The sequence below is a fragment of the Mauremys reevesii genome, linkage group 9 (assembly GCF_016161935.1).
Source record: "Mauremys reevesii isolate NIE-2019 linkage group 9, ASM1616193v1, whole genome shotgun sequence".
Classification (NCBI taxonomy): Eukaryota; Metazoa; Chordata; order Testudines; family Geoemydidae; genus Mauremys; species Mauremys reevesii.
This window is the reverse complement of record NC_052631.1, coordinates 100,198,979-100,226,159: the sequence shown is the minus strand read 5'-3', so window position 1 is coordinate 100,226,159 and position 27,181 is coordinate 100,198,979. Positions and strand designations below refer to the sequence as shown.

The 27,181-nt window shown below is 43.7% G+C and overlaps 2 protein-coding genes across 2 annotated transcripts in view; both read right to left on the bottom strand.

The window, feature by feature from the left end:
* Nucleotides 1-8,218, bottom strand: part of FRMD7 (FERM domain containing 7) — a 48,463-nt gene extending 40,245 nt beyond the window's left edge. Inside the window, exons 1-2 of the mRNA XM_039487073.1 lie at nucleotides 8,208-8,218; nucleotides 4,895-4,956 (exon numbers count right to left, since the gene is read on the bottom strand). Of these exons, the coding sequence (XP_039343007.1) occupies nucleotides 4,895-4,956; nucleotides 8,208-8,218 (73 nt within the window). The remainder of the gene's footprint in view (nucleotides 1-4,894; nucleotides 4,957-8,207) is intronic.
* Nucleotides 8,219-14,032: 5,814 nt separating this feature from the next.
* RAP2C (RAP2C, member of RAS oncogene family) lies at nucleotides 14,033-26,941 on the bottom strand. Its single transcript, XM_039488579.1, has 3 exons — nucleotides 26,623-26,941; nucleotides 23,429-23,749; nucleotides 14,033-16,472 (listed from the first exon to the last, which is right to left on the bottom strand). Exons 1-2 carry the CDS (start codon nucleotides 26,893-26,895, stop codon nucleotides 23,471-23,473), a joined length of 552 nt encoding a protein of 183 aa, XP_039344513.1. The 5' UTR covers nucleotides 26,896-26,941; the 3' UTR covers nucleotides 14,033-16,472; nucleotides 23,429-23,470.
* Nucleotides 26,942-27,181: the final 240 nt, after the last annotated feature.

Genomic DNA, 27,181 nt, shown 5'->3' with positions numbered 1-27,181 from the left:
AATCACCAGCCGCTCGTGCCAACCATAACAGCTTTCAGGGTGGGAGGGGACCATTCAAGCAGGACACGTTTGCTGATACTGTTTTAAAGCAAGTCACAGCACTGAACCTCGGGGAAGTCACTAGCTAAGCACCCGGGACCAGAGCCTGCTGAGGTGCTAAACCAGCTTTGGACAGCGGTAGCCTGTTCTGCAGGCACAGAAGGAATATTTACTCCATTCAAAGTTGAGAGATCGATTGGGAGTTTGAGAAAGAGGAAAACGTGTCTGTCTCTTCCAGTCTGAGAATAAAAACGAGGAGGAGGGGACGAGATCTCCTACTTTTAAAAGTCTGAAGGGCAGCCTACGGAATTTAGGAGACTGTTGTTTCATTTTTCAAGAGACTTAGATGAGTAGGAACTTAAGATTTCACAATTAGGCATATTTGAAAATTTTCCCCGGGCTAACCTGAAATAATCAGTTTAATTCATCAACTACAGTAAATCCCTCTGTTTACTAAATTGTTTAGCTGTAAATGTGAAACATTTTGATAAGAGAAGTTTATGTATCCAAAACATTTGCGGTTGTTTTGTTTAATAAAAATAAATTGTATCTGCTGTTTTGTGCTCAATTAAATTCCAGTTACCATCCCAATGCAACTTGACACATATCATGAGAATAATGTTAATTATCTAGTAAATAAGCAATATATTATTCACCAATTTCTAACATCCTAAAATGTACAATTAATAAGAATCTGAATATATAAAGTTATATATTTGCTTAAAGAAATATACACAGTTATAGTGTACCTTCCTAGGTAGCAAAAACATGTATTAACTGTAGTATAAAAGCTCTATTTAATTCCAAATCAACATTTTAATGCTTATATTAACCCAAGGAGAGGGCACCTTTTTTTTAGAAAATAAGTGAAGTACAAATAGAAAAGTTGATTAAAATTAGGGGTCTCAAGTGATTAAAAAAATTAATCATGATTAATCACACAATTAAAACAAATAGCAATTACTTGCATGATTAATCATGCTGTTTAATAATAGAATACCATTTATTTAAATATTTTTGGATGTTTTCTACATTTTCAAATATATTGATTTCAATTACAACACAGAATACAAAGTGTAAGAAGTGCTCATTTTATATTTTATTTTTTATTACAAATATTTGCATTGTAAAAAAACAAAATAAATATTTTTCAATTCACCTCATACAAGTACTGTAGTGCATTCTCTTTATCATGAAAGCTGAACCTACAAATGTAGAATTATGTCCAAAAAATAACTGCACTCAAAAATAAAACAATGTAAAACTTTATAACCTAAAAGTCCACTCAAGTCCTGTTTCTTGTTCAGCCAATCATTCAGACAAACAAGTTAGTTTACATTTTCAGGAGATAATGCTGCCTGCTTCTTGTTCACAATGTCACCTAAAAGTGAGAACAGGCATTTGCATGGCACTGTTGTAGCCGGCATCGCAAGATATTTACATGCCAGATGTGCTGAAGATTCATATGTCCCGTCATGCTTCAACCACCATTCCAGGGGACGTGTGTCCATGCTGATGATGGGTTCTGCTCGATAATGATCCAAAGCAGTGTGGATCGACATGTTCATTTTCATCACCTGAGTCAGATGCCACCCGCAGAAGGTTGATTTTCTTTTTTGGTGGTTCAGGTTCTGTAGTTTCCTTATCAGAGTGTTGCTCCTTTTAAGACTTCTGAAAGCATGTCCCACACCTCGTCCCTCTCAGATTTTGGAAGGCACTTCAGATTCTTAAACCTTGGGTCGAGTGCTGTATCTATCTTTAGAAATCTCACATTGGTGTTTTCTTTGCGTTTTGTGAAATCTGCAGTGAAAGTGTTCTTAAAACCAACAACATGTGCTGGGTCATCATCCGAGACTGCTATAACACAAAATATATGGCAGAATGTGGGCAAAACAGAGCAGGAGACATACAATTCTCCCCCAAGAAGTTCATTCATAAATTTCACTAACACATTTTTTTTAACAAGTGTCATCAGCATGGAAGCATGTCCTCCGGAATGGTGTCCGAAGCATGAAGGGGCATATGAATGTTTAGCATAACTGGCACATAGATACCTTGCAATGCCGGCTACAAAAGTGCCATGCGAACGCCTGTTCTCACTTTCTGGTGACATTGTAAATAAAAAGAGGGCAGCATTATCTCCCATAAATGTAAACAAACATGTTTGTCTTAGCGATTGGCTGAACAAGAAGTAGGACTGAGTGGACTTGTAGGCTCTAAAGTTTTGCTTTTTTGTGTGTGTGTGCAGGTATGTAACAAACAAAAAAATCGACATTTGTAAGTTGTATTTTCACGATAAAGAGATTGCACTACCATACTTGTATGAGGTGAATTGAAAAATACTTTCTTTTATCATTTTTACAGTGCAAATATTTGTAACAAAAATATATATATAAAGTGAGCACTGTACACTTTGTATTCCGTGTTGTAATAGAAATCAGTATATTTGAAAATGTAGAAACACATCCAAAAAGATTTAATAAATTTCAAATAGTATTCTACTGTTGAACAGTGCAATTAAAACTGTGATTAATCAGGATTAATTTTTTTAATCATGATTATTTTTTGAGTTAATTGTGTGAGTTAACTGCAATTAATCGACAGCCCTAATTAAAATGAATTATTTCAATTAAGGTTTTCCACTTGGTGATTTAAATCATTATTTAAATTGCTTATTTAAACCAATCCACTTTGTTTTCACGCTTCCATCAATTAATATTAGCTGTGCTGTCATGGCCTTGTTTCCCATTCATTCTCCTTTGCATTACTTTCAGGTGCATCCAATCTGCACTTTGTTTGGGGATTAGATGAGATTCTCTCTGAGTATTTCTGTGCCACGTTTGCCCCACTCCTACCTGCGAAGGCCCTTTGCATTTCACACACACAGGCCCACATCCTCAAAGGTATTTCAATGGGAGTTGGGACCCTCAATGCCTTTGAAGATCTTGGCCTCAGTGTCCGATCTGGCCACCAACTTTCCTGTTTGAAATCATACCTGGTCATCTTGATGTTACCGTAACTTATTTATTTAATCACATGAAACTTACTTTATTGCCATGCTTGCATAAATCAATGCCTGCGAATTGTGAGTTGCAAGGTTTAATGGGATTGTTTGATACACAAGGGCTAGCGTTTGTCTGGAAGCTGGAGGAAAGTCCCATTTAAACATTTTTTTTAATTTTGGTTGTTAAATCAATATTAAAGCAGGATGAAAACCACCTGACAATCTGGCAGCGGGATGCCATTGCTGCTAATGGTATGGCTATGATGCTACAGCTTTACAATGATCATAGGCACCAGCACGCAGCAATAAACAGTGCAAGGTAAGCACTGGTACAAATTCTGTGCAAGTCCCACTAACTTCACTGGGCCTGATCCTGTCTATTGGTTCCCAGACAAAACCTGCAGAGTGAGCCTGATTGGGAGTCGCATGCACAGATATATAATCTATCCGATATGGTGGATAGAAGCCTGCTGCCATTTAAGTTTCAGACCATGGCGCTGTGCAAAATAGGTTTGTTTTAAGCACTAGACAAATTACAAGTCAATTCAGAATGGACCTTTCCACTCGCTCATTTGACACTAACACAGCATGTGAAATTCAATTCAGCAGGGTCACTTGTTCCTGAGCCCAAGTAAAATCTCATTCTCACCATCAGGATGGGGAAGCGGATTTTGTACCTTGGCTGCTTAATTTTCATGATAATTTGGCTGTTGTAACAAGTCAGGGAATCATCTTTGGGGCCAGGTACCGTCCTTGATTCCTGCACACAACGCCTAGTGATAGCAGCTGGAATGGCTGACACAGAGAGGCCAGTACATGGCTCTTAAGGAGCTGATAACCAGAAGATCAAAGCTTTTTGAAGAAGATGGAGATAATTCCTGTTATATATGGCACACAGTGGATCTGGTCTGGATAGATACCAAAGAGCAGGCTAGGCTACCTCAATCCTAACACATAAAATTATTCTAAACTGCCTTAGAATTGGGCTTTTGTTTTTCCAGTGTAAAGCAACTTTGCTACCCAAAACGCTGATAGTCGGGTACAGAACACAAGAAACATTCCGAGAAAACACATCTAGAAAAACCAGTAGGAGGTCACTGCTGATTATAGTCCGACGAAGTGGGTATTCACCCACGAAAGCTCATGCTCCAAAACGTCTGTTAGTCTATTAGGTGCCACAGGACTCTTTGCTGCTTTTACAGTAGGAGGAAATTAGACTTTTGCTTTAAAAAGGCGCCATCTTGTGGAAGTTGTGCTCAGCAATCAGTGAGGGGCTAATTTAGTTTGTAGGTCTGAGTGCTGCAAGGTACAGTTATAATGCAATCTCACATGCATTGAGTATTGTCTGCTTTTATCTACTTATCAGAAACTGATTATGCACGTTGACTAAGAAAGGCCAGGGCTAATATTAGGGCTATAACTGAGCACAGAATAATGCCATTTGCTGTGAACAAACACAAAGGCTTCTGCTATTATTCAAACTGATATCCCACCAGTGGTGTGCCTGGTATTGCTGCACCTACCAAAGGAAAACGGCAAAAAGAGAAGAGCTGAAGCAAGTGTATGTCACTCCAACAGACCAACTGAGATATCAAGCAGAACAAGAAAATAGCTCCTCATCCATGTCTGGTCAAAGGAGCTTTGATGCCCCCAAACATGTGGGTTTCTCCTGGCACCCAGCCACTTTGAGCCATGGAGGTGTGATTGCAACCAATCTGTTCTGCAACACAAGTAATACATTTCTTGTAGGAGCGCCCTTCGTTTCGTTTTGAGTATTTACAGTTACTGGTATCAGTCCTGAACTTGCATCTCCCTAAGCTAGAAATAAAAGCTGACAAATTGTGAACCTACCTGTAATCTGGATAACTCCACAATGCGGCTCATAGACGATATGGTCATGAAGGCTTTCCAGCCTGATGGGAATTGGCAGGAAGACTGATGTCAAAGATGTAGGACTGATTTCCTCTCCAGGGTCCACTGTGAATCAGGCATGGAAACATCCACTATTTTGTCCCAAGGCAAAAACAAGCCAGATACTTGTTAGAAACATATAGAGATTTCACCGCACATCAGGGAGGGTGCGCAGAATTCTTTACCAGCATCACAGAAATCCGGTTTACAGGTAAGGCAATATCTCCTTTTCTAGCCATGCAGTGTCAGCAACAGAGATGCCTGGACTATAATCAGCAGTGACTGTTTAATGAAAGGGAACTAAGGAAGCGATGGGGAAACCTTTTCTGAACTTCAGCATTATGGATCCTACAGCCAAAGGCTGATTCTGAGGAAGCCACCACATCGAGTCTGTGGAGCTTGGTGAATGGACGGAACCCCAAAGGAAAAGACGGCTTCCTCAGGAGCTGCCTTGCACATTTTCATGACAGATGTGGCTTCCCCCTTGGCTAAGGATGAACAGCTCTGGTTGAGTGATCCCCGACGGCAGCGAGGCAAGGAAATCCAGCTGCTTTGTATGCCTGTGGTATGGCGGATCAGACCCCTCTGGCCACAGGGTTTTGCTAAGAAGGAGCCAAAAAAGTCTGTCATATTCCAGGCCATCCGTCACTCTGTGAAGTCCCAGTGTAGCGCCCAAAGGAAGCCTAAGGCCAGGGCAAAGTCATTCCTTCTGGGGACAAGGGCTGGAGCAAAAAGACACCGCATTGACATCCTGTTCCATATGAAAACTGGTCCCTGTGTGGGGGAGGAAACCCAGTGCAGTCCTCAGATTAGTCCTTGTACAAGGTAATCCAAGTCTCTCATGCTTCAAGAGGGAGCACTGAGCTTTCCCCCTCTTCAGGCAGAGGGGGCAGTAAGAGATGAATAATTGGGAAGGTTTGAGGGGATATGTTCCAAAATTTAATTCGGGCTCTTGGGTGAAGCGACTCCTCTTGTCCTTTGATACTATGCTGACGGGAAATAGAGAAAAATCTGTGCGCCATTTCAGCGGTCACTGCTCTTAACAAGTATTTTAATTAACTTATATTCTCCCCCGCCCCCAAGAGGCAACAATAAATAGCAACAATTGTCTGAAAATTAATATTGCTTTGTTTCTGCAGCACATCGTCATTTCCTCTCCACCATTACACCCAGTGCCATCGCTAGCTCTCGTCGTCACGAAGGAATCTGAAGTGAAGTCAGGCTCTGAAAGGGAACGCTGAAGGACACCATAGGAGGTGAATCACTCTCCCCTTGGCTTCATGCCAAATGGATCTTTTTACATGAAAACAGAGTCATTTTTTCCCTCCCCTTCCCCTTAGCCACAACCTAGCATAAGAAACTGAGGATGGAGGTGTTCTGGCAACTGCATCCTCAACCCCAGTAAAGATTTTACAAGCTCAGTGCTGCCCTCAAGGGATCTGACAGCTGTAACTGCAGGCCAAATTTTGCCTTCGAGGTGGAACTTGGTAAGCAATCCTGAGCTGGCCAGACTAGCATGCACTTTTACAGCTGCGGGGGCAGGGCAGTGCTCACTGGAATTCAGAAATAAAGCAGTATTAACCTACTTCTGTGCAGTGTATAGGAATAGGATGGGAACTCCTATTGCGAGCCCTCATTCTACTTACTCTCTGTTTTAGAGGCTGCCAGAAATCAGCCAGAGCAGCACTGTGTATATAGCTAGGCCTGGCTTGTTTGGTTGTGCTTGGTATACACATGTATATGGACCTGGCTGTGTCCAGGTGGTTTCTTTACATTATTTGTGTGGTGTGAAGAGCAAGAGACCCACCCTTTTGTCACTATAGCAGGCCAATGAATAGGAGTCTGTAAGGAGCCATTTTTTTTATACACTCTCTTTCCTGATCACACCCCTTTTAAGATGCTGCTGCTGAGTTTCCTCCCCATTAGTCTAAAGGGCTAGCTCTCATTCCTAGCTCTCTTCATGGAACTGCCCCAGCCATCCACTTTGTGCTTGATTGCCTACTTCGGCTCTCAAATGCTACAGGAACATGGAATGCAATCAAGATGTGAATCAGCAGCAGTAACAGACACATGAAAGAAACCCCTTCTGACAAGTCCTGTTTCAATAATCCCCAAAAACTCAGCACAGATAGTCCCTGCTGGCCTATCATTTCTCTCCCAACTCCCCTTTACATTTGATACATTTGTCTTCTTCCATTGAACCTTACCTGATCAGAAATAAGTCCCAGGCCTTGAGTATTTATCAAAGTAGAAAAGGAAGCCATATTCCCTTCATATAACCAACCACCAGCTTTCTAAGGGGCGCATCTATACCCCATTCCTTCACACTTAGCACACCGCTCTCCATGTCTCACCTAACTGTTATATTCCTTCGGGGGCTGGTTTTAATAGTTACTTCTGGTTTTGCCAAGGGGTGCTGCATTCGGGATAGACACAAAGGCCCAATCCTGCGTGGGGAGCTATTTGCGCTCCAGGGCTCCCCTCACTTCAGTCAGACCCTGCTTCAGCACAGGGAGTGAAGTCCACAATCGGGGCTTTGACACAGAAATAGTCAAGTCTCCTACTACAGGAGACTCCTGCCGTTAGGCTTGTGTGAGCCACTCTTCTGCTAGTGCTGAATAGAAAGTCTACAATGGCAATTTTGGCTTTTGAGCAGTGGTAATAGGACTATAAATCAATAAAAGCCCTCAACATTTTAACACATCTATCATGTTATCCCATCTGTATGAGAGAATCTGTACTCTGACTTGGTTTAATTAGGGCTTTAAAGTTTAGCTACCTTAATAACTAGGAGGGAGGCACTAAAGAGCAGCGGTAACAGCACACTTGCTTTGAACACAGCACGAGTTACACATCACCCATTTACTATCTGAGGTATGTCACTGTGGTGTTCGCAGCCACACTGAAAAGCCCTGCCCAACTTCCTGCATGCTCAGCTCGTGGGAGCCGAACTCACTCACGTATCGCTACGCCGGCTGGGCACATAGCCCGTGGTTCTTTGTACTGTAAACTGAGCCACTCTGGCTCTTTCCCAGTGAAGTGTGAGAGAACTTGTCTGCCCTTCTGCGCACAGAGGACTCTCAGCCTGCGGCGCCACTGCAAACTGAGTGGCTTCCCAGCTCTGGCCTGTACCCCTAGCCAGCGAGCCCCACCAAATGCCGGTGAGACAGTTTTGTGCATGGATGTGGAGGGAGGGGGCTATTCATGGCAGCACCCAAGGAAGAGGCAGAGTCAGACTGGAGGGAAGACATACCCTTCGTGCATGTTGGCCTTACACTTACTAATACCTAGCTTCCCCGATGGCCTGCAGCCCTGACTACTCCGGTCTCCCCCTGCCCTTTGGTTCAAGCCATTTGCTACCCTCCTGTTTGGTGTCATCCACCAGTTTACTCATGCTGAGTTTCGATCTGATAAGGCAAGACAGGAAGCAGCCACCAAGGGTAAGAAAACTGCTTGTTTGTTAGTCAGAAGAGGCTGCAGAAAGTGTTACAAGGAACTGGAAACATCACTGCCTACAGAGTGACATACTTCTTCCCTGTAACAAACGCAGCTGTAGCATAAGGGCTTGGCTACACTTACACACTGCATGCTGCAGGCGCGCTGCTGCTCAGCTGTGCAGCTGTGTGTGGGCCAGCGCTGTGTGGCCACACACACACACCAGCGCAGCGCTGCAGTGTGGCCACACAGCACTTTCAGCGCTGTATTGAGAGGTGCATTGTGGGCAGCTATCCCACAGAACACCTCGTACGTTTTGGCGCCGTTTTGGCGCTGGAGTAATATGGGAAGGGGGAAGCGGTGCGGGGAAGTGGGCAAGTGGTGGTGCTGCGCCCGTGCGCCCATCCTTCAGCGCGCATCATTCAGCCATCATTCGCGCCATTCTTTGGCGTCTTCTGTCTGTCTGTGTCTTGGTTCTTTCTGCGTGCTTCTGTGGCAAATGGAGATGAGCTGCTGAGGGATGAGATCTTTGAGTGTCTGCAGCCGTGCACAGTTTGGCAGTTCAGCAGCGAGAGCTTCCATGAGAGCAGTGCGATGTGAGAGGGAGGATATGATGACGATAATGATATTGTGTGCGCGCTGCCGCACGTGACACTGCAGTGCTTTCACGGAAATGCTCAGCCTCAGCGAAGCCGCTGCGAGTGGTGGGATCACGAACAAGTGGGAAGTGTGGATCACACAAGCTGGAAGTTCTGGATGAGCAAAAGCAGAAGAACATGGGACTGTGGTGACTTGTTTTGGACTGTGACTCTGTGCTGCCCCAAGGACAAGATTGCAAGCTGACCCAGAGAAAAGCTGGTGGCGGGTGGGTGCTATTGCATGATGGCAGATGGCAAATCCAGACAGCGGTCGGTCCGGGAACCACAGGTTGGTGGTGGAGAGTCGTGTGGGAATCGTGTTTTTTTGATGCAAGTTTGCAGCAATCGCATAAGAATCCTGCTAAAGAAGACTGGGGCGTGCAGGACATTGTGGATGGTGATGGCTTTGCACAAATGGGTTTCCTAACTGTGATGGGATAGATGGACGCATATTTATATTCCTCCCCCCCCCACACCTGGCATCAGAATATAATCGAGGTGTTTTCTATGTTCTCCCAGCGGCGCTGTGGATCACCGCTTTCACATTTCATTGACACAGCTGGGGGCTGAGGTGTGAGATGCATGATGCATCTTCAACAGTGGCCTGTTCAGGAGAAGAAGGCAGGGACTTTTTTCCAGACACAGAGATCACAGTAGGGGATGTCGAAATGCCCACTGTGATCCTTGGAGACCCCGCATACCCGTTACTGCCTTGGCTTCACTGGGAGGCTCCAGGAGCAAGAAGAGGGAAGACAGAGGAGAACAAGGACTACAGCACAGGCTGAGTGCAGGTGTGTGATGTGTGTGCTAGGCTGCGCGCTCGAAGGGCATGTTGGAGTTGGAGGGGAAGAAGAGGAAGCAGCAAAAGCAGTCAGGCGCGGTTGTACTATAAGCGTATGCTGTAATCTTATAATTGAGGATGAAGGAAGGTGAAAACATTCATGGAGGAATGGAAGGAGGCTGAATATGCGAGGAGGATATGCACAGCCAGAGAGCCAGGCTAGCAGGGAGGCCAGGACAGGGGCAGGGCAGGAAGGAGATGCCTGAGGGAAGAATTTGAGGCTGAAAGCCAGCAGTAAATGTTGTGATTTGCTGGGGTCAATAATGTTACTGCTTTATACTATTATTATATATAATAATATAATAATCTTTCTTTCTTTCTTTTACTTTTCTTTACTCTTTCTTCTTGTCTACTTCTTAAAGACTGTTTGTTTCAAAAAAATTGTTTATGAAAAAAAAAAAAAAAAAGAATTGACACACACACAGACACACAGACACACAGACACACACAACAGCAAAGGTGAACTGTAGTACACTGTACAGTCACAGAACTGCATGGATTATTGGCCAATGCTGTTTAATGAATCCTGCTTCAGGGTGTGCATGGTGCATGGTGATGGGGGGTGATGGGCATGGGGAGGGTAAGGGTAGGGGTCAGGGCTGGTTGGCTGGTTGGGGACAGGTGTTGGAGTGGCTGGTGTGGTGGTAAGAGCTGGATGCTGGGAAGGGTGTTGGAGCTGACATTGGGGCACAAGGCACAAAGGACGGGCGGGTGGGGAGTAGCACGGTAGTGCTCTGCTTGCATGGCAACGAGTGACTCTATAGACTCAGCGCTCCGGGCGCTCCAGGATGCTTAGCAGCAGCCTCCGTGCTTTTCTCTTGGCCACTGCATTTCTCTTGCGGGTCCTCTTGCTTTCTCTTCTTCTTTTTCTCTTCTTTTCTTCTTTTCTCTCAGTGCTGAGAAAGAGTTTTCAGCATGTCCTCTTGCCTCTTTTTTTTTTTTTTTTTTTTTTTTTTTTTCTCTTCTGTGTGATGTTGATCACATCTCCAGTGTCAGTCACTGTACACACACACATGACAACATTAAACAACGCAGCATTGTATCCACTATATCTCCAGACAGACATTGTTACACTGAGGGGAGTTCTCACTTGCAAGTTCTCTGCATTCTTTATCCCAAAAAAAAAACACACAGAAGCCACGAAATGGTGAGTGAGGGTGGGGCTTGAGTGAGAGGGGAGCTGGTTGCTCGGGTAATCTGAGTAGTAGGGAGGAGTTGAGTGAAGATGCAGATGTGAGATTATCTCCCTATCTCTTCTCTCTCTAGAGTCTCAGAAATTTTTTTTCACATTTTTAACAGGGAAGATGTCTGGAAGAGCAGTCACTAGGGAGTCACAGCGGGGGGGCTCTTTTAGAGCAATGTGGATTCGCCGGGACCCTATGCGGCGTGCCTGTGTTCAGAAATGGTCCCCGGCCGAAGAGTGGCGCGGACGTCACCGTCACTGGGACAAGGGACACAGTGGCTCTGCCTATAAACCTGCGCAGGCATATTGCCCACGCTCTGGATGAGCTTTTTGCTGAGATAACTGAAGCAGATTACCGCGACGTGATACCACATCACATGGGCTTATTCCACATCTCTACGCTGCCATGCACATGCATCATAACCCCCTTCCTCTCAGAAACATTTCCACCCAGAAAATAAAAGCCGCTTACCGGTACACGCTCCTCTGCTGCTGGCTGCTGCTGCGATTGGGTACTTTCCTGGCAGAAGAGCTCCTGCTGCATGCCCTCCAGGGAATCCGGGTTCTTCCCCCCATCCCAGGAGCTCACTCGCGGTTCCCTCTCCCCCGCAGCCTCCTCCTCCCTCTCCCCCCCAGCCTGCTCAAGTGTCCATCGTTACCCTGGGATTGGCAGTGGGTCACCCCAAGTATGTTGTCCATCTCCACGTAAAAACGGCAGGTCGTGGGGCGGATCCGATCTGCGATTCCCCTCTCGGGCTTTGTAATAGCACTGCACAGCTCTTTTCTTTTCTCACCTGCATTGTAGTGCGCCCCGTTGATGGCCCCTATCCAGCATGTCCCTTGATATCTGCTCAAAGATATCGTAATTCCTACGGCCGAGGCGCAGCTGTGCCTGAACAGACGCCTCACCCAAACACAACTGAGGTCCTGTCTCCACCACCTGTGCATGCTGCTGGCTGCTTTTGCAGCGAGGAGGCATGTTACCTGTAACCCTGTAACTGATAAACTGATTGCACTCCACACCTGGCTGCAGCAAACAGGAGGAGATTTTTAAATTTCCGGGGCATTTAAAGGCGGGTCACCTGAGAGGAGAGCAGTAGAGAGAAACTGATGTGCAGAGTGGCTGAACAGGAATTCTTCTGGATAGCCCTTATTCCCTGGAGGACAGGTAGCGCTGGTGAGTGTCCCACACCTGCTGAGCAGCTGGTGTCACCAGCGCTGCACTCTTACCCCAACCCGGATGGGTTTTCAGCCAGCGCTGCAACCAGGAGTTGCAGCGCTGGTTGTGCCCTGCAAGTGTGGACGGGGTGTTAATTGCAGCGCTGGAAAGCCTCCACCAGCGCTGCAACTTGTAAGTGTAGCCAAGCCCTAAGACACGCTGATTTGTTACATTTCAGAATAGGCCATTTTTGTTCCCCTTGTCCATGAAGGTATTGCAGAGACACAGATGCAGCGTGTGCCTGGATTAGCCAAGGTGTGCACCTCTGAGGAGGTGAATTTAATTCTAACAGCTATTCACTGCTAACAAGCATCTGAGAGCACCATTGTAAATAAATGTACCAGTGGTTCTACTTGCTCTCTCTCCAGTGCAGTTTATGCCAGGTCTCCATGCAAGGAAGAAAGCACAGGCTATTTATTCTGGACAGTTCAAAAGTGAGTTCTCTCCATTTCTCTCACTACAGTTCCCCCCTAGGGAATGGGCAGTGTCCCCTCCCCTCTCACTAACGGAGCAGCTGGAGATGTAGGGTACACAGTACTGTATTCTTATCTACACAAACTTCTAGCAGTACAGGGTGATGGGACAACATTAGCTAGTGCAGATAAGGGTCAGGATCCCAGGTGATTTTGAATGGCCTACAGAAGTCATGAGGTTGAAGCCACCAATATGCCAAGTATTTGTGGATTCCTAAAGCTTTAATATATTCAGATGAAAAGCTGTGTTGGAGTTAAAGTGACAGAGGCAAACAATTGCCCTACGATGCTCAGTAGCCAGAAGACTTCTATTCACCAGCGATGCATGCATAGTATTTTGGGGTGAAATAGGGGAGGCTGGGCTTCTGCCACCTCCTCTTGAACAGCACCCAAGCTTCTGAGTTGAGAGACTACACTGTAACGACGCCCTCCCCTCCTGAGGATGAGCTCCAGTAATGCTATGGCTAAGGTGATGCTACTACAGAGCTTGTAACCATCAACACTGTCCATCCACTGGACCTATGGATTGAAAACCTTGACAAATCCACTTGCCTACTTGCAGTCATTGAGATATTTACACAGCTAACGGGGTGTGAGCCATAAAAAGCGAGTGAGATTTAGTCTGATAAGACATAAGTGGCTAGGTCCACTAAACAAAGCATCAGGGAAGATTAACGCTGTGCAAGGCTCCTTAGCTAAGGGAGGTCTGCCTAAGGTGTATGCAAGGTACATCGCCAGAAGTTTGCTTTTATTTAATGCTTTATATCAGAGAAGTTTGAATTGCTTTCAATTCATTAGTAAATTTACTCTCACACCATCTCTTCCAAGGGAGGGGGAGGATGGCATAATACCCATGTACAGGACTTCTGCCCTTCAGTGGCTCTTTCAGTGATTTCCTCCCCCGCTCCATCATAGTAAGTCAGTGAAAGGCAGGGAATAGAGTCCACAGCTCCTGCCACCCAGTCCTATGTCAGCCAAAGCAGTCTTCCTCGCTAGGAATACACAGTGCTTTACCTCTTCTGTCACTTACAGACACACAATCTACTTGGGCCCGTCAGGAGCCGATGTACCCCCATTCTGCAGGTAGGGAGACAAAGCCACTTGCCTTAGGCCACCCCAGCAGTCAGTAATATAGACAGACTATACAGAGGTGCTGAAGCAGTCTCTATAATTAGTACACGTTAAAACCACTAAAAGAAGAGATGTTGAACCCCAAGTATGAGAATAACGCTTCTGCATTAATCCAGCCCTGCAGAACAGCCAGCTGTAAAATCAAACAGTGAGCCCAGTTTGGTAATACAGATATCTATTTTATTAAAAAAGTTACAAACAGGTGGACCGTAGGGTTGTCTTACAAAATGACAAGAATGAAATCTATCGGAAAAACTTTTTACAAAGCATTATAGGTAATTGTTCAATTTTTGCACTTGTTATTCCAGATTTCACCTCTCACTGATAAAGATACAGTACATTAGATATATGATGTTAGGTTACATTTTATTTGTAGAGCCCTACTGCAGTGATTTGAACAACTCCTAAACAGATGCCATAGTAGAGACAATACATATATTGCATTTATTATTAGCTTCTTATTCTAATAAGCAACTTCACATGCAATCTATTGAGGAAGCCTAAAAATAACTTTTGGTCCCTTTTTTCAAAGTGTGCTGAAGAAACCATCTTTATCTCATTTTCCCATCCTTATCACTCTAAGCTAGTTCAAGTCAAGTTTTTTTGCTGAGGTCAATGAAATGAATACTTTTGTTTGATAAACTACCCATAGGAAAGAACCATCAACTGATATCAACCCAACTTTTTTCCCCTTAGACAATGGAAAACTAAGATCTTAACGATTTATGTTTATTTCCTATTACTTGGTATATCTACTAAAAGACCAACAATCACCATTTAAATCTACTTTGAATACAGGGTTTGGTTTAATTCTGGTATTAAAGTGCAAACCTAAATATTAGCCTCGGCCTGTTTATAAAAGTTTGTACAAACAGGGAAAAGTGTTTTAAGTAACCACACAGCAAAATGAGGTGTTCTGATATCAAAGCAGAAACCATAGAGAATTTATTCTCATTGAAATTAAAATTCAACACTAAGAACATAGTCAATAAAATCTTAATTTCTGCTAAATACTGTAAGTCTTAAGATCCTGTGTTCTATTAACCCAGTAAACAACATGAACGTTGAGATACTATACTGGTGACTTCATTTGCAGTTTTGTTTGCATGCCATCATCCACAATATATTTAGTGAATTTTAAATTGCTTCACCTCGCATATCCATCACTGCTTTTACTGGAGCTATTACGGGGAAAATGGATAGTTATATTTATTAGAAGCGTGTTCAAATGACTAAAGCTGGGCTCCTAAAAACCTAGAACTTTGGTGCAGTAGGTAAGCTGCAGTTATTAAACTTCTGCAAAACAAATGACACAGTTTAAACCACCACTAGAAAAAGCTCTCATGTATGCAATAATTGTTAATAAAACTGAACAAAGATTTCATCTGCTCTTTATACATTTTCATTCTGCTTTAATACCTGTGTTATTGTTAAAGTTTTCAAGTATTCAGACAAAATGTTGAACAGGTAAACAACATGGAAGGCAATGGCTGTTTAAAGCACATTTGCAGTTAATATCACTGAAATCTGGTGCTTTTCCCCTTGTTACACCAACTTTGTCTCTAACGCTAACTTGTTTAGGGGGGGAAAAAACAACTAAAAAGCTATTTGTGACAGTGCAAGAAAAACGTTAACAAATATTGCTTTAAAATATTATTCAGAAAGACAATTAGGAATTATAAAATGTAAGATCATTTTATTTGCATTTAGATTTACAAGTGCAGAGGTCCACTAGATGTCACTTAATGTGCTGGGCAAACTTGAGCTAACTCTGGTTAGGCATACAACCCAGTTTGGAGGATACGTTATCCCTTTTCAAAGGCATACTGAAGCAGATCATAAACTAGCAAATTTAGAAACTTAACAGAATGGAAAAACGTACTACTTCATTTCAACACTGCAATTACCATTAATAAAAAGTCTGAAACCCCACAGTATTGTGAAGTAAGAACACATTAGCTGGATGCTTCACAGCCCATTTCAAATAATCCCTATTGTCATACCAGGCCAATTATAAATACACTATCACAAACTCCATATGACTGAGAAAAGGGATATTACATCCATACAACGTAAGAGGTGTCTTCAGTATCTTTTCATGACACTGTCACACGTAAACATGAAGTCTCAAAGTATTGACCAACTACATTGTAGGAGAAAACTTTGCAAATAGAACTAAGCATTGATGCGAGGTAATATACAGAAGTAACCATTTGTTTAAGGCTCAATTTATTCTCCATTAAATCTTTTTTTAAAAGGCATTGAGTAGGTAATACTGAGTTTAAGTATTTAATAAATACAAGTTCAGAAATTGATTAAAGAAATCAATTAAAATATTAAAAATGAATTCTTGCATATTAGCCATTAATATGAACTTAGAAAGCTAGAAAAGGAAGATAAAGAACAGATTTTAACTTATGGTAAACATGCTAAGCATTCCTGTTTAAGGTCTGTGGATCTTGAAGGCCACTGACCTTATGCACTTAGATGTATGGCAATGTGCTGTAATAGAGACAGGTTTACCAAGGCTCAGCTCTGCAACCTGGTCTGAAAGAGTTCTCCAAAGCAGCATCTGTGCAAGTTTCCTCTGAGTTTTATCTGCAATGTAGACCAAAAAAAGTAGTGAATAAAAGCCATATTCAGATTTACACATCTTTAAATCAAGTTAGCTTTAGTTAACATGTTAACTAAAAGCTGGTGGAAATTTGCTAACATTTTGACCAAAAGGACCAATTTTTCCACAGAAGCTTTGGTGAAAAAAAGAGTTCCTGTTTTTTCAAATGAGCTCTATTGATAATGGAAGGCAGGCTAGCAGGCATTACCTAGGTTTCTATACAGTGCACTTCTGTAGCACCTTATGAAGATCTAAAGGAATAACTGAAGAATTCGAATTATTCTCTACACTGGTGACATACACTGGATTCAACCCAAAACATGCCAAGATAATATGAAGCAGTTGTGTTCTAGGTAAACACTTACTCCTGGGAAAATTCTGTGCCACTGCACACATGCAAAATTCAAGTCTGGCGCAGAATTCCCCCTCCCAGCAGAAAACATTTTGCCCAGGAAGTGTTGCAGTTCCACCTTTTGCCCGCCAGAGGCCACTGTCGCACCAGAACAGCCAGCTGAGCAGCAGTGACAGCTAGCAGCCAATGGTGTGAAGCCAAGTTAGGAGGCAGAGTGGGGCACAGGGACTGCTGGGGGGTGGTCACAGACTGGGGTTCAGAAGGGGTAGTGGTGGGGGGACAGACTGGAGCATGGGCTCAGGAGCTAGTGGGGTGACAGCATTAAGCCAGGGGCTGAATAGGTGGGGGGCTCCAGAGTCACAGGGGCAGAGGTGCCTGACTGAATGTGAGGGGCTCGGGGTCAGCCAGGGTCTGCATGATGGAGGCTCCCCACCTTCCTAACAATCCCTCTCCCTCCCCAAAAGAAACTGTTCCATATTTCTCCCACCCACACCCAACAACCCTCCAGGATCACTCCAAGGCTCCTTCCTTCTCCCTCAGCTCCTCCGTTACCACTGCCTCCCCCACGCCTTTGCACTGCTTCTGAGGGGTGCGGGGAATACGTTTTGTATAGTAGTTCAACTGAATTACTCAAAGCTCTGTATTAACATGCCTACTAAGGAATTTATTCATCCATTTTTTTTCCAGAATTTGTATTTTTGAGAGATATACCTGCTGACAGGTATTTTAAAATAAATTACCAAAACCATTGAAAGTGGTGTGATTATATTGTGTTATTTTGACAAAACAGAACATGCAGAACTTTGAAATATTGTGCACAGAATTTTTTAATGTTTTGGTGCAGAATTCCCACAGGAGTAAACACTGCCAGACAGAAAACACTAGCTTGTTCATTTCCCCAGCAGAAAGGGCCTTACAGTATCGTAACACGGATGGTGATGTTAGATTTTCCATAAACCAGGAAGTCAAACCAATCTGATTTTCAATAATAGGACTCTGATCAATACTAAAAAACCTCTTAAACCACCAAGATTAGGCTGTTTCTTGGGAGGCAGGATTGCATGTGTAGCTATTCTGAGTCACATGTACAAACAAGTTTAATAATTTTGTCAATGCAAGAGACACAGCTACCAAGTCCAAAATACCCAATACCTAACTGCTATGTCTTTGCACCCTTGATTACCTGTATTTTACCCAAACACTTGTCAGGGACGGTCTAGATCAGGGGTTCTCAAGCTGGGGGTCGGGACCCCTCAGGGGGTCGTGAGGTTATTACAGGGGGGGGGGGGTCGCGAGCTGTCAGCCTCCATCCCAAACCCTGCTTTGCCCCTAGCATTTATAATAGTGTTAAATATATAAAAACGTGTTTTTAATTTATAACAGGGGGTCACACTCAGAGGCTTGCTATGTGAAATGGGTCATTAGTACAAAAGTTTGAGAACCAGTGGTCTAGATAGTACTCAGTCCTGCCATGAGTGCAGGGGACTGGACTAGATGACCTCTCGAGGTCCCTTCCAGCCCTACAATTCCAGAATTCTATTTTTGTGTATGAGAAAAAAAGTCTTTAAAATACAGTCAGAGTTACAGAGACTTAGCCTTCCTTTGAAAGGATCCAGGAAACATGTAGGAGCATAATTTATTGTATAACACAACAGGAAAACACTATTTGAAGTTTTCAGGGAATTTTCAACATGGAAAAATGTTTCCTGTTTTGAATGATGTTTCTCTTTAGGGTGTCATGACCTTTCAAGTTTCCGCTTTATCAATTCAATTGACAGTTGTAATAAAAGAAAACACATCAGAGATCATATCACATTGAATTCTACAATGGATAAGTGATACTGGACAACTAGGAGCTCTGCTCAAAGCTTTCACAGCTCAGGTTGCAAGAAAACTTAAGTGACCAACATTCAGAGCAGAGCTCTTTTGGAGTTAAGTGCTTAGTCCCCCAGGGACTAAAAAAAGTGAAAGCTTGATTTATCAGACAAGGGCTGCACACTCAGACCCCATCTTCATGAGAGAAGTTTTCAAGCTGTTTCCCTACTGTTGCTAACAATGGTGCTGCTCTACCACTTTTAGCAATGCTGAGAACCCTACTGATAAAAGGGCTGGCAGCGGCCAGCTGACTGCTAATAGGGAAGTCTGTTTGACTTGCTCTGAGCAGGAGTACAGGACACATTAAGAATGTCAACAGACCATTTACAATAGGGCTCCTGATGCTGGCAGAGCTGAACTGGTGACGGCCAGAGTGGCACATTTTTAGAAAGTAGCCCTAGTGTAGACAGGGCTCCAGAGTGAATAATCAGCCCTGAGATAATATTTATAAAGTGCCAGTCAGGGACTTGGACAAGAATTTAATGAGAAGTATAACATTTAATATTTTCTAAGATCTGCATGGGAAAAGCAGGTTGGGTGAGTCTGACAGTTTAACAAAGCTGCATAGGCCAGAGGACTACTTTTCTAGAGTAGAACAAATGTGTACATTTGCAAATTTAAACTCCAAGGAGATATCTTCCCCTCACACCTAGGTATGCACATAGCTCCTATTAGCATCACGTTATCCAAGCATGAGGAGGGGCAGATGACCGATCAAGAGTTACTGCTGAGATCACTCACCATAAAGTACTGTGCAAATTCAGAATACACTCAGGTTATGCAGATAACATTCAGTATCTTTGGTAGTGGAATAAATTTGTTACATATTTGGAGGACGTTTCAGAGAAAAGATGGACTGTTAGATTGAGGAATCAAAAGAGCAAGATTCCTCTTACAAGTTGATTAAGTGGCAGCACATCAAAACTAGATATTCATCTAAAAAACTTGAAGGAATTTCATTAACATCTGCTACTAAATTAGAGGAAGGGGGGAGGGTGCAAAAGATAGTATGGAATACTAGCAATAGAATATTAAGAAACTGGAGACCAGTAAATGTCACCTTCAGTGCCATACGAACTGGTTGAAACAATAAATCAAGGAAGTGTTTGAGAAGAACATGATCTGAAAGGACAAACCAGAATGGTTTCTGTGAAGGAAAGCCCTGGCTCTCCTTTTTACTATAATTATCTACTACTTTCTTGATGTTTGAAGAACAGCAGATAATTTGGATTTACCCTCTAGTGAGGAACGTTGTCTACTAAGAAAACCAAGAAGTCACAGAGTGAAGAAATAAATTCTGTCATGGATTATTAGAAACTGACTAAGGCAGAAAACAAGTAATATGGATAAGTAATCAATTTTCATCATGATAAAAGGCTGGCAGTGGGAATCCACACCAGGAAGAGGGAGAGGAACAACAGAATTGTAAAATTTGCAAGTGACATTTTAGTTTAGTCAAGATTAAAGACTTTCAACTTCAGAGGGAACTAACACAGCGAGGTCCATGGTCTTGTGCTCACCAGAAACCCTGAAGAGGTGAGCAGACATCAGGAGAGATGAGATTCAGTGTCGACTAATGCAAGGTAGTACATACTGGAAGGAATCATCTGAACAAAACATACATACTGCTGGGTTCTAAACAGTCTAGTTGTTCTGGAAAGAGAGGTGGGTGTCACTGACCAGCTCAGTGTGCAGTAAAGATCAGCAAAAAAAGAAACAGGATGCTGCGACAGAGTAGAGTAGAACAGTGGTTCCCAAGCTGTGATCCACACCCCTGTGTCAGAAGAAAGAAGCTGCCACGAAACGTTGCAGTTTTATAAGAATAGCTACCACCTGCTTCTGCCCATCTAAGATCCAAAACCAATTATCCCTAGGATGAGACACAATTGACAGAGGAAGCTATCAGCTGCCACCCTCCATTACAACATACTGGATGGAAATTTGGTATCCAAGCTTGTCATTAGGCCAAAGAGATACTGGACCATAGGAACCAGGAGACAAGGACCAGGTGGTGGGAGCCAGAGATGCAGAAAGGATCCAAGAGCTTGAGCAACAGGTGAGACCATGGAGTCTAAGAAGAGCCCGTGAATGGAGATGGTAAGGGGAGGGGGAAGAAGGCACCAGAGCAAAGGGAGGATTGGACTGAGACATGAAGGGTCTATGGATATTAAAAAGACAATGGGAGAATAGGGAAAGAAGAGAACTTTGCTTTGCCAAAGCTGGAGAGATTGCTTGTGCGGGGCAATTATCACCTGCCCCTTTGCAAGGAATACCAATAGCTTCTTGAGAAATATTGTAATTGCAAACAGACAAGATCAAGAGGACAGGTGGTTCAGACTGAAAAATGCATGGGAACTCCTGCAATAGAAAATATTATAATGGCATTATATAAGTCAATAGTACAGAGTCACCTTCAATACGATGTTTAGATCTGGTTGCCCTACCTCAGGAGAGAGAGATGGCAGGGATTTAGAAGGAATCTGGAAATGGAGTATGCAAAGAATTAAGAGGCACAGAAAAGCTTCCATGAGGAGAGAGATTGAACATTGGGAATGTTTAGAGATAAGAAATGAAATGGAGCAAGATTAGCCATCAGAATTCATTGCCTCTAGGTATGGCGGTCAAGAACTTAGTAGGATTCAAAGGAAGACATCTATATAGCGAATACTGTGGATGTTCTCATTAGCTATGGTTTTGTGGGTTTTTTTAAAACCAGAGATCCTGATGTTTTAGGGGACAAGCCAACAACTGATTAATGAGATTAGGAAGATTCTCTAAGCATCCACTATGAAGTTTCATGAACAATCCCCTGAAGCATCTGTGCTGGCCTAAATGCCTAGAACATTGGCATGTTCTGATGTGATATGCACTTCTGACTTGCCACACCAGAACATGCCAATGGCATGCAAAGTAAAGCCAATAACGTCATCCTGAAGACTATAGCTGAGGGTTCATTGCCTGGAACTCATATGGGAAGTAGTCACAAGACTAGCTGAACCATCTGGTTTGTTTTACTCAAAATGAGACTAACCCAGCAGCATTTTGAGTCAAAATCAAAGGCAGCACTCTGTAGATTCTCTATTCAGTTCTGCTCTATCAGTCCAGTGGTCACAGTACTGGCAACCTGGGTTCAATTTTCTGCTCCACCAGATTTCCAGTGTAACTGTGAGCAAGTCAGTCTCTCAGTGCCTTGGTTGCTCATCTGTGAAATGGGGACAGTGAAACTTCCCCACCTCACAGGAGTGTTGAGAATAGAAGTACATTAAAGATTGTGAGTAGTGGGGGCCACAAAGGTATCTAAGACAGACATCACATTACACACACACAACATGCTTTATACATGTAATGCAGTGGTTCTTAACCTTCACTGCGGCGTGCAACCCTTTGGTTCTCAAAATATGTCCTTGTACTTCTTAAACCTAAAAAATATGTTCTCACCCCCCTTAAACCTAGATATATTTTTGTTTGTATATTACAGTAATCATTAAAAAATGTATAATGTTAATAAATACATAGGTTTGATGAAACAAAGTAGTTGTATTTATGTGCCTGTGCTTAATTTGTGTTTTTGATGATTTATCTTCTAAAAAAAACCTGGCACGTCTCGCACCCCCAGGGGGTGCATGCATCCCAGGTTAAGAACCACTGATGTAATGGAAATTAATGGAGAATTCCCTGTGCCCATACTCTTGATGTTGAGGTGGTCAGACAACCCACAACTTCACGTACAATATTATCCTATCCATCCTCACCGGTCATTCTCCTACAAAAGAGACTCTTTGGCTAAGCGAACTTTCACAGGGATTATGTCCTCACCCCTTTCCTACAAGGTTGCTGAGTTACAGCTGCCATGAGGAAAGCAGAGGTACTCCTTATAACACTGTTGCCTGCCTCTATATATACAGGCAGCAGTGCTAGAGAGGGAGATTGTGAGCCATGGTCACCGAAGGCTAACCATAGTCTTGCAAGAGAGCTTTTACCCCTGCAGAGGGGGAAATGGGAGGAAGGGGGTTGAGAGAAGCAGAAAGGTAAAGGCCCTACTGAACTCACTGCACTCTTCCAACCACACCTGTGCACAGTCACTGCGGGAGGGAGACGTTTCAAGCACCTCTGCTCCCACAGACCAGCAGAGGTCTGAAAGAGGCAGAGCTCTGCCTCCATTCGGAAGAGACAGCCCTGCAAATTGGAATTCTCTCTCCTGGGGCACTGAGACTGAAGAGTGCACAATCCCAGTAACGACAAATCAAGTGTGATGTTCTGACTGCTGAAATACAGCCACTTCTGAGGTGACGGGCAGCCAGCCAGCAAGGAGAAACCCCTCCACACAATTCCATCTTTTCAGTTTTGTTCAGCTAGAATGCAAGGCTCCCACATATATTCTTAAATGTAAAATACTGTCAATAGGTGCACAGGAATTCAGGCCTCCTTTTATGTTGTAAGTGCCTAACTAGTATTAATACTCAGGATATTTCAGATAGAGGCAGTAACCCCTGGTTAAGCATACTGATGTAACATACAGAGCTTATTTCACATAAAGGTGCCTATTTTTAATACATTAAGTACTCGTGGTGTTGGGGCCACACACTTTCTCTCAGTAAAGGTCGCAAGACATTTCAAGGTTAGACCAACTAATTTTAGAGTGCTTGTGGCAGCTTAATCTGCTCATTTAAACACAACAGTTAACCACATCAATTAATTATGTGTTCAACCCACCTGCTCTGTATGGCCATGATTGAGGTTTTTCTTTATTTTTTCTCACTGGACGATGCAAGTTGTACAACACTGATCTTGTTTTTCAGGCAGGGACGCATAGTTCATTTGCCTGACGATCTCAGCAAACAGTTCATCCACCATGGTTTTACTCTTGGCCGATGTTTCCATGAATGGACAGCCCCACTCCTGAGCCAAAGCTCTGCCTTCTGCAGATAAGACCTCCCTCTCGGATTCCAGATCCACTTTATTCCCCACTAGGATTAGAGGAACTTTTTCATATCTCTTCACTCGGACAATCTGGTCCCTCATTGGCTTGATGTCCTGATTAAACAATCCAACTGGTTAATACACTTTTAGTACTAATCATTTTTTTAAATAGTAATCAAAACTGATTGCTGTAAAAGTTAACACTGGTTCCAGGAAATAGATCACTGTAAAAACAAGTGTTTTAACAAGCCTATAGATCTTATGTGTAACTGAAAAGAAACATAATAGCTTATGAAAAATTCCTAAATACATACCTTGGATTTAGACTAGGGTGTGTCTAAAATTCAGAAATTTATCCTCCATCTGTAATGCACATTCTTCAGGGCACATGGCACTTCCTGTGTCTTTAGAAAGTGCACTACTGCAATGTAAAATTACCTCTCATTTCCCAGAAAACCTTTTGGTTAGGATTAGAGCCAGTGAGGAATTGACAAACAGTTTCCCATAGGAAAATGCTGATTTGTCAAAACCAGAACTTGTTGAGAAGGTTTTTTTAGGTCCAGGAAGGAATTTCCAGCCACACTGAGAATAACCTGGTGGTTATGGCAATCACCATCCCAGGTGAACTCCCTAGAGTGGGTGTAATTTTCTGAGCAAAGTTTCGAAAGGTCTCAGTTTCATTCTGATGAAGAACCGGAAAAACTGAAATCTCAAACATTTTCATGGGCCGGGTGACCAGTTTTCTTGCTCAGCTCTAGTTAAGATAAAGGCAGAGTTTGTATAAATTAACTTAAAGTTTTGAACCGAATCAATTTTCTGGTCCTCAGCAGGATTTGCTACAAAAAGAGAAGTTTGCCTTTAAACTCATGACAGAAACTGAAGTCTATATTACGCATCTATGTTATGTGATCACTTAAACAGATGGGAAACTTGTGGCCAGCCTACTGCCTGTGAAAGTTAATTAAATTGTTAACTCACTAGCTTCTCCCGCATAGTAGTAGCATGTCTAAAAGTGTTTACTGTGAACACACTTGGTTATGCCTAAATGACAAAATTTAGATACAATAAAGACATGTTTTAATAGTCTGTGAAACCCAATATTCCTATAATCTTCCCAAATATAAAAAAGGAAGGGACATTTATACACCATACTCTTGAAAGTTTAGATCCAATTTCTCCACCACCTCTGATTTAAGATTTTAACTTGTTACAGTAAATAAAAGTTTACAATTTCTTGCAAGGTTCTAGGAGAGAAGCAATTAAGTGCTTCTGCCACTGGGAATGGAACTTCACAGGGAGATTTACATCCACACTGTTTTGATTAAATGTGCTAAAGAAGAAAAAAACAAGCAACTGAAGTGGAATATATTCATCTACTCTTACATTTTTTTCTTAACTACATGCCTCAATTCTTGTGGGAAAGCTTCCCAATTCCTAGATGAGAGCTGACCATAGGCAGGAGAGAAACATCCCAGCATGAGGACTGTAGTTCCTTGGCGAGGAAAATAAATCCCTAACTTGGATACAATTTATCTAGATATGTACCCTCATCTAAGATAATGTTCAGCCTTCAACAGAAACATTCTGCCTTAATGGGGGTGTAAAAGGTTTTGCCAAGAAGCTGGACTACACCCAGCACAAGCAACCTAATTGAAGCCAACAAACAAGTTCCAAATCCCTGTTGCCAAGTCCTGTCATTTCCCACAGATACAAGCTGCTTATTACCAGAGGCAGTTTAGGCCAGTTACAGGTTGCAGGATTTTTTGCTTCTTGTCAGTTTTTGCAATGCAAGTTTGTGGGTTGAATTTCATTTTGACATGTGACCTGTCGTTCTCATGAACACACCACCCACACAGTGTGAGCATCAGACTTACACTGGATAGCAGCTTGTTATATATAGAAAGAAAATAGCAGGGTTTATTAGCAAGATTCACAAGTTATAAAGTAGTAAGTTCAGTTCAGAAAACAGGTGACCTATCGCGGCCTTATGAGATTAACTAGCAAAATATTGCTTTTTAAAGAGCAGTGTTTAAAAGGACACAACAGGTCAAAACTAACCCCAAATTTGGGATTTACAAGCATCTCTTTTTAATGATGACTTAAAACAAGTGTTTTATTTACTAGACTCCAATGGGAATAGTTTTGCGACTTGAGTATTGTAGCATCCTGCTAGTGCTTGGTAGGTTTCAGACTCCAACAAGAAACTGCTGAACTTGAATTAATATGCAAGTTAAACACCATCAACTCAAGTCTGAATAGAGACTGGGAACAGAGGAGCCATTACACACACTGAATCTATTTATCCAAGTTAAGTATCCTCACACCTTGTTGTCAAAGTGTCTGAAATGGGCTATCTTGATTATCACTTCAAAAGTTTTTTTTTCCTCTCCTGCTGATTATAGCTCATCTTAATTAATTAGCCCCTTAGAGTGGGTAGGACAACCCCCACCTTTTCATGTTCTCTGTATGTGTGTATATATCTATCTATCTATCTCCTGGCTATATGTTCCATTCTATGCAGCCGATGAAGTGGGCTGTAGCCCACCAAAGCTTATGCTCAAATAAATTTTTGTTAGTCTCTAAGGTGCCACAAGTCCTCCTGTTCTAGTGCTTGGTAGTTTTCCTTGTCTATACAGTCAGCAAAAAGGTGCTTTTGATATTAATACCACAAAGCTGGGAATGGGCGACAGGGGATGGATCACTTGGCGATTCCCTGCTCCGTTCACTCCCTCTGGGGCACTGGCACCGGGCACTGTCGGCAGACAGGACACTGGGCTGGATGGACCCTTGGTCTGACCCAGTAGGGCCGTGCTCATGTTTGGCTAACAGTAAAACAGCGTGTTCTGTGGTATGACCTGACAACACCCCTCTAAAGCTACAGACTCGGCCTCACGCTGCTGATTAGGGTCCGGCCCCCGGCTCTCGCTCGGGCACAGGGCAGGCCGCGGCGGGCCCGGCGGCGCTGTGCCCAGGGAGCCCGCGGGTACCTGGAAGCTCTGCTGGTTGACCAGGCTGTAGACCAGGATGAAGCCCTGCCCGTTCTTGATGTAGAGGTCCCGCATGGAGGCGAACTGCTCGGTGCCGGCGGTGTCCAGGATCTCCAGCACCGAGGGGGACGAGTCCACCTCGATCTCCTTGCGGTAGAAGTCCTCGATGGTGGGGTCGTACTTCTCGATGAAGGTGCCCGTGACGAACTGCACGGTCAGGGCGGACTTGCCCACGCCGCCGCTGCCCAACACCACCACCTTGTACTCCCTCATGGGGCCGGCGGGCCGGGCCGGGCCGGGCCGGGCCGGGCGCGGGACTCACTGGGCGGGCGGGCAGCGCCGCGCCCGCATCGCCCCGCGGGGGGGCCGCGCTGCTGCTACCCCGGCGCGGAGGCCTCGGGCCGCGGCTGGGCCCGGCGGCGGCAGCGGCGTCTCCGGGGGGGGAGGGGGGAAGAGAAGGTCGCTCGCGGCTGGCCCGGCCTCACTCCATGGCCCGGCCTGGGGCCGCCCGGAAGGGTTACAGCGCGGCACCGGCGGGCTGCGGAGCGAGAGCCGCCCC

Coding starts and splice junctions, on each gene's coding strand:
- RAP2C (XM_039488579.1), bottom strand. CDS start 26,895: ATGAGGGAGTACAAGGTGGTGGTGTTGGGCAGCGGCGGCGTGGGCAAG. Junction 23,750..26,622: donor TCAACCAGCAGAGCTTCCAG/GTACCCGCGGGC, acceptor TTGTTTAATCAG/GACATCAAGCCAATGAGGGA.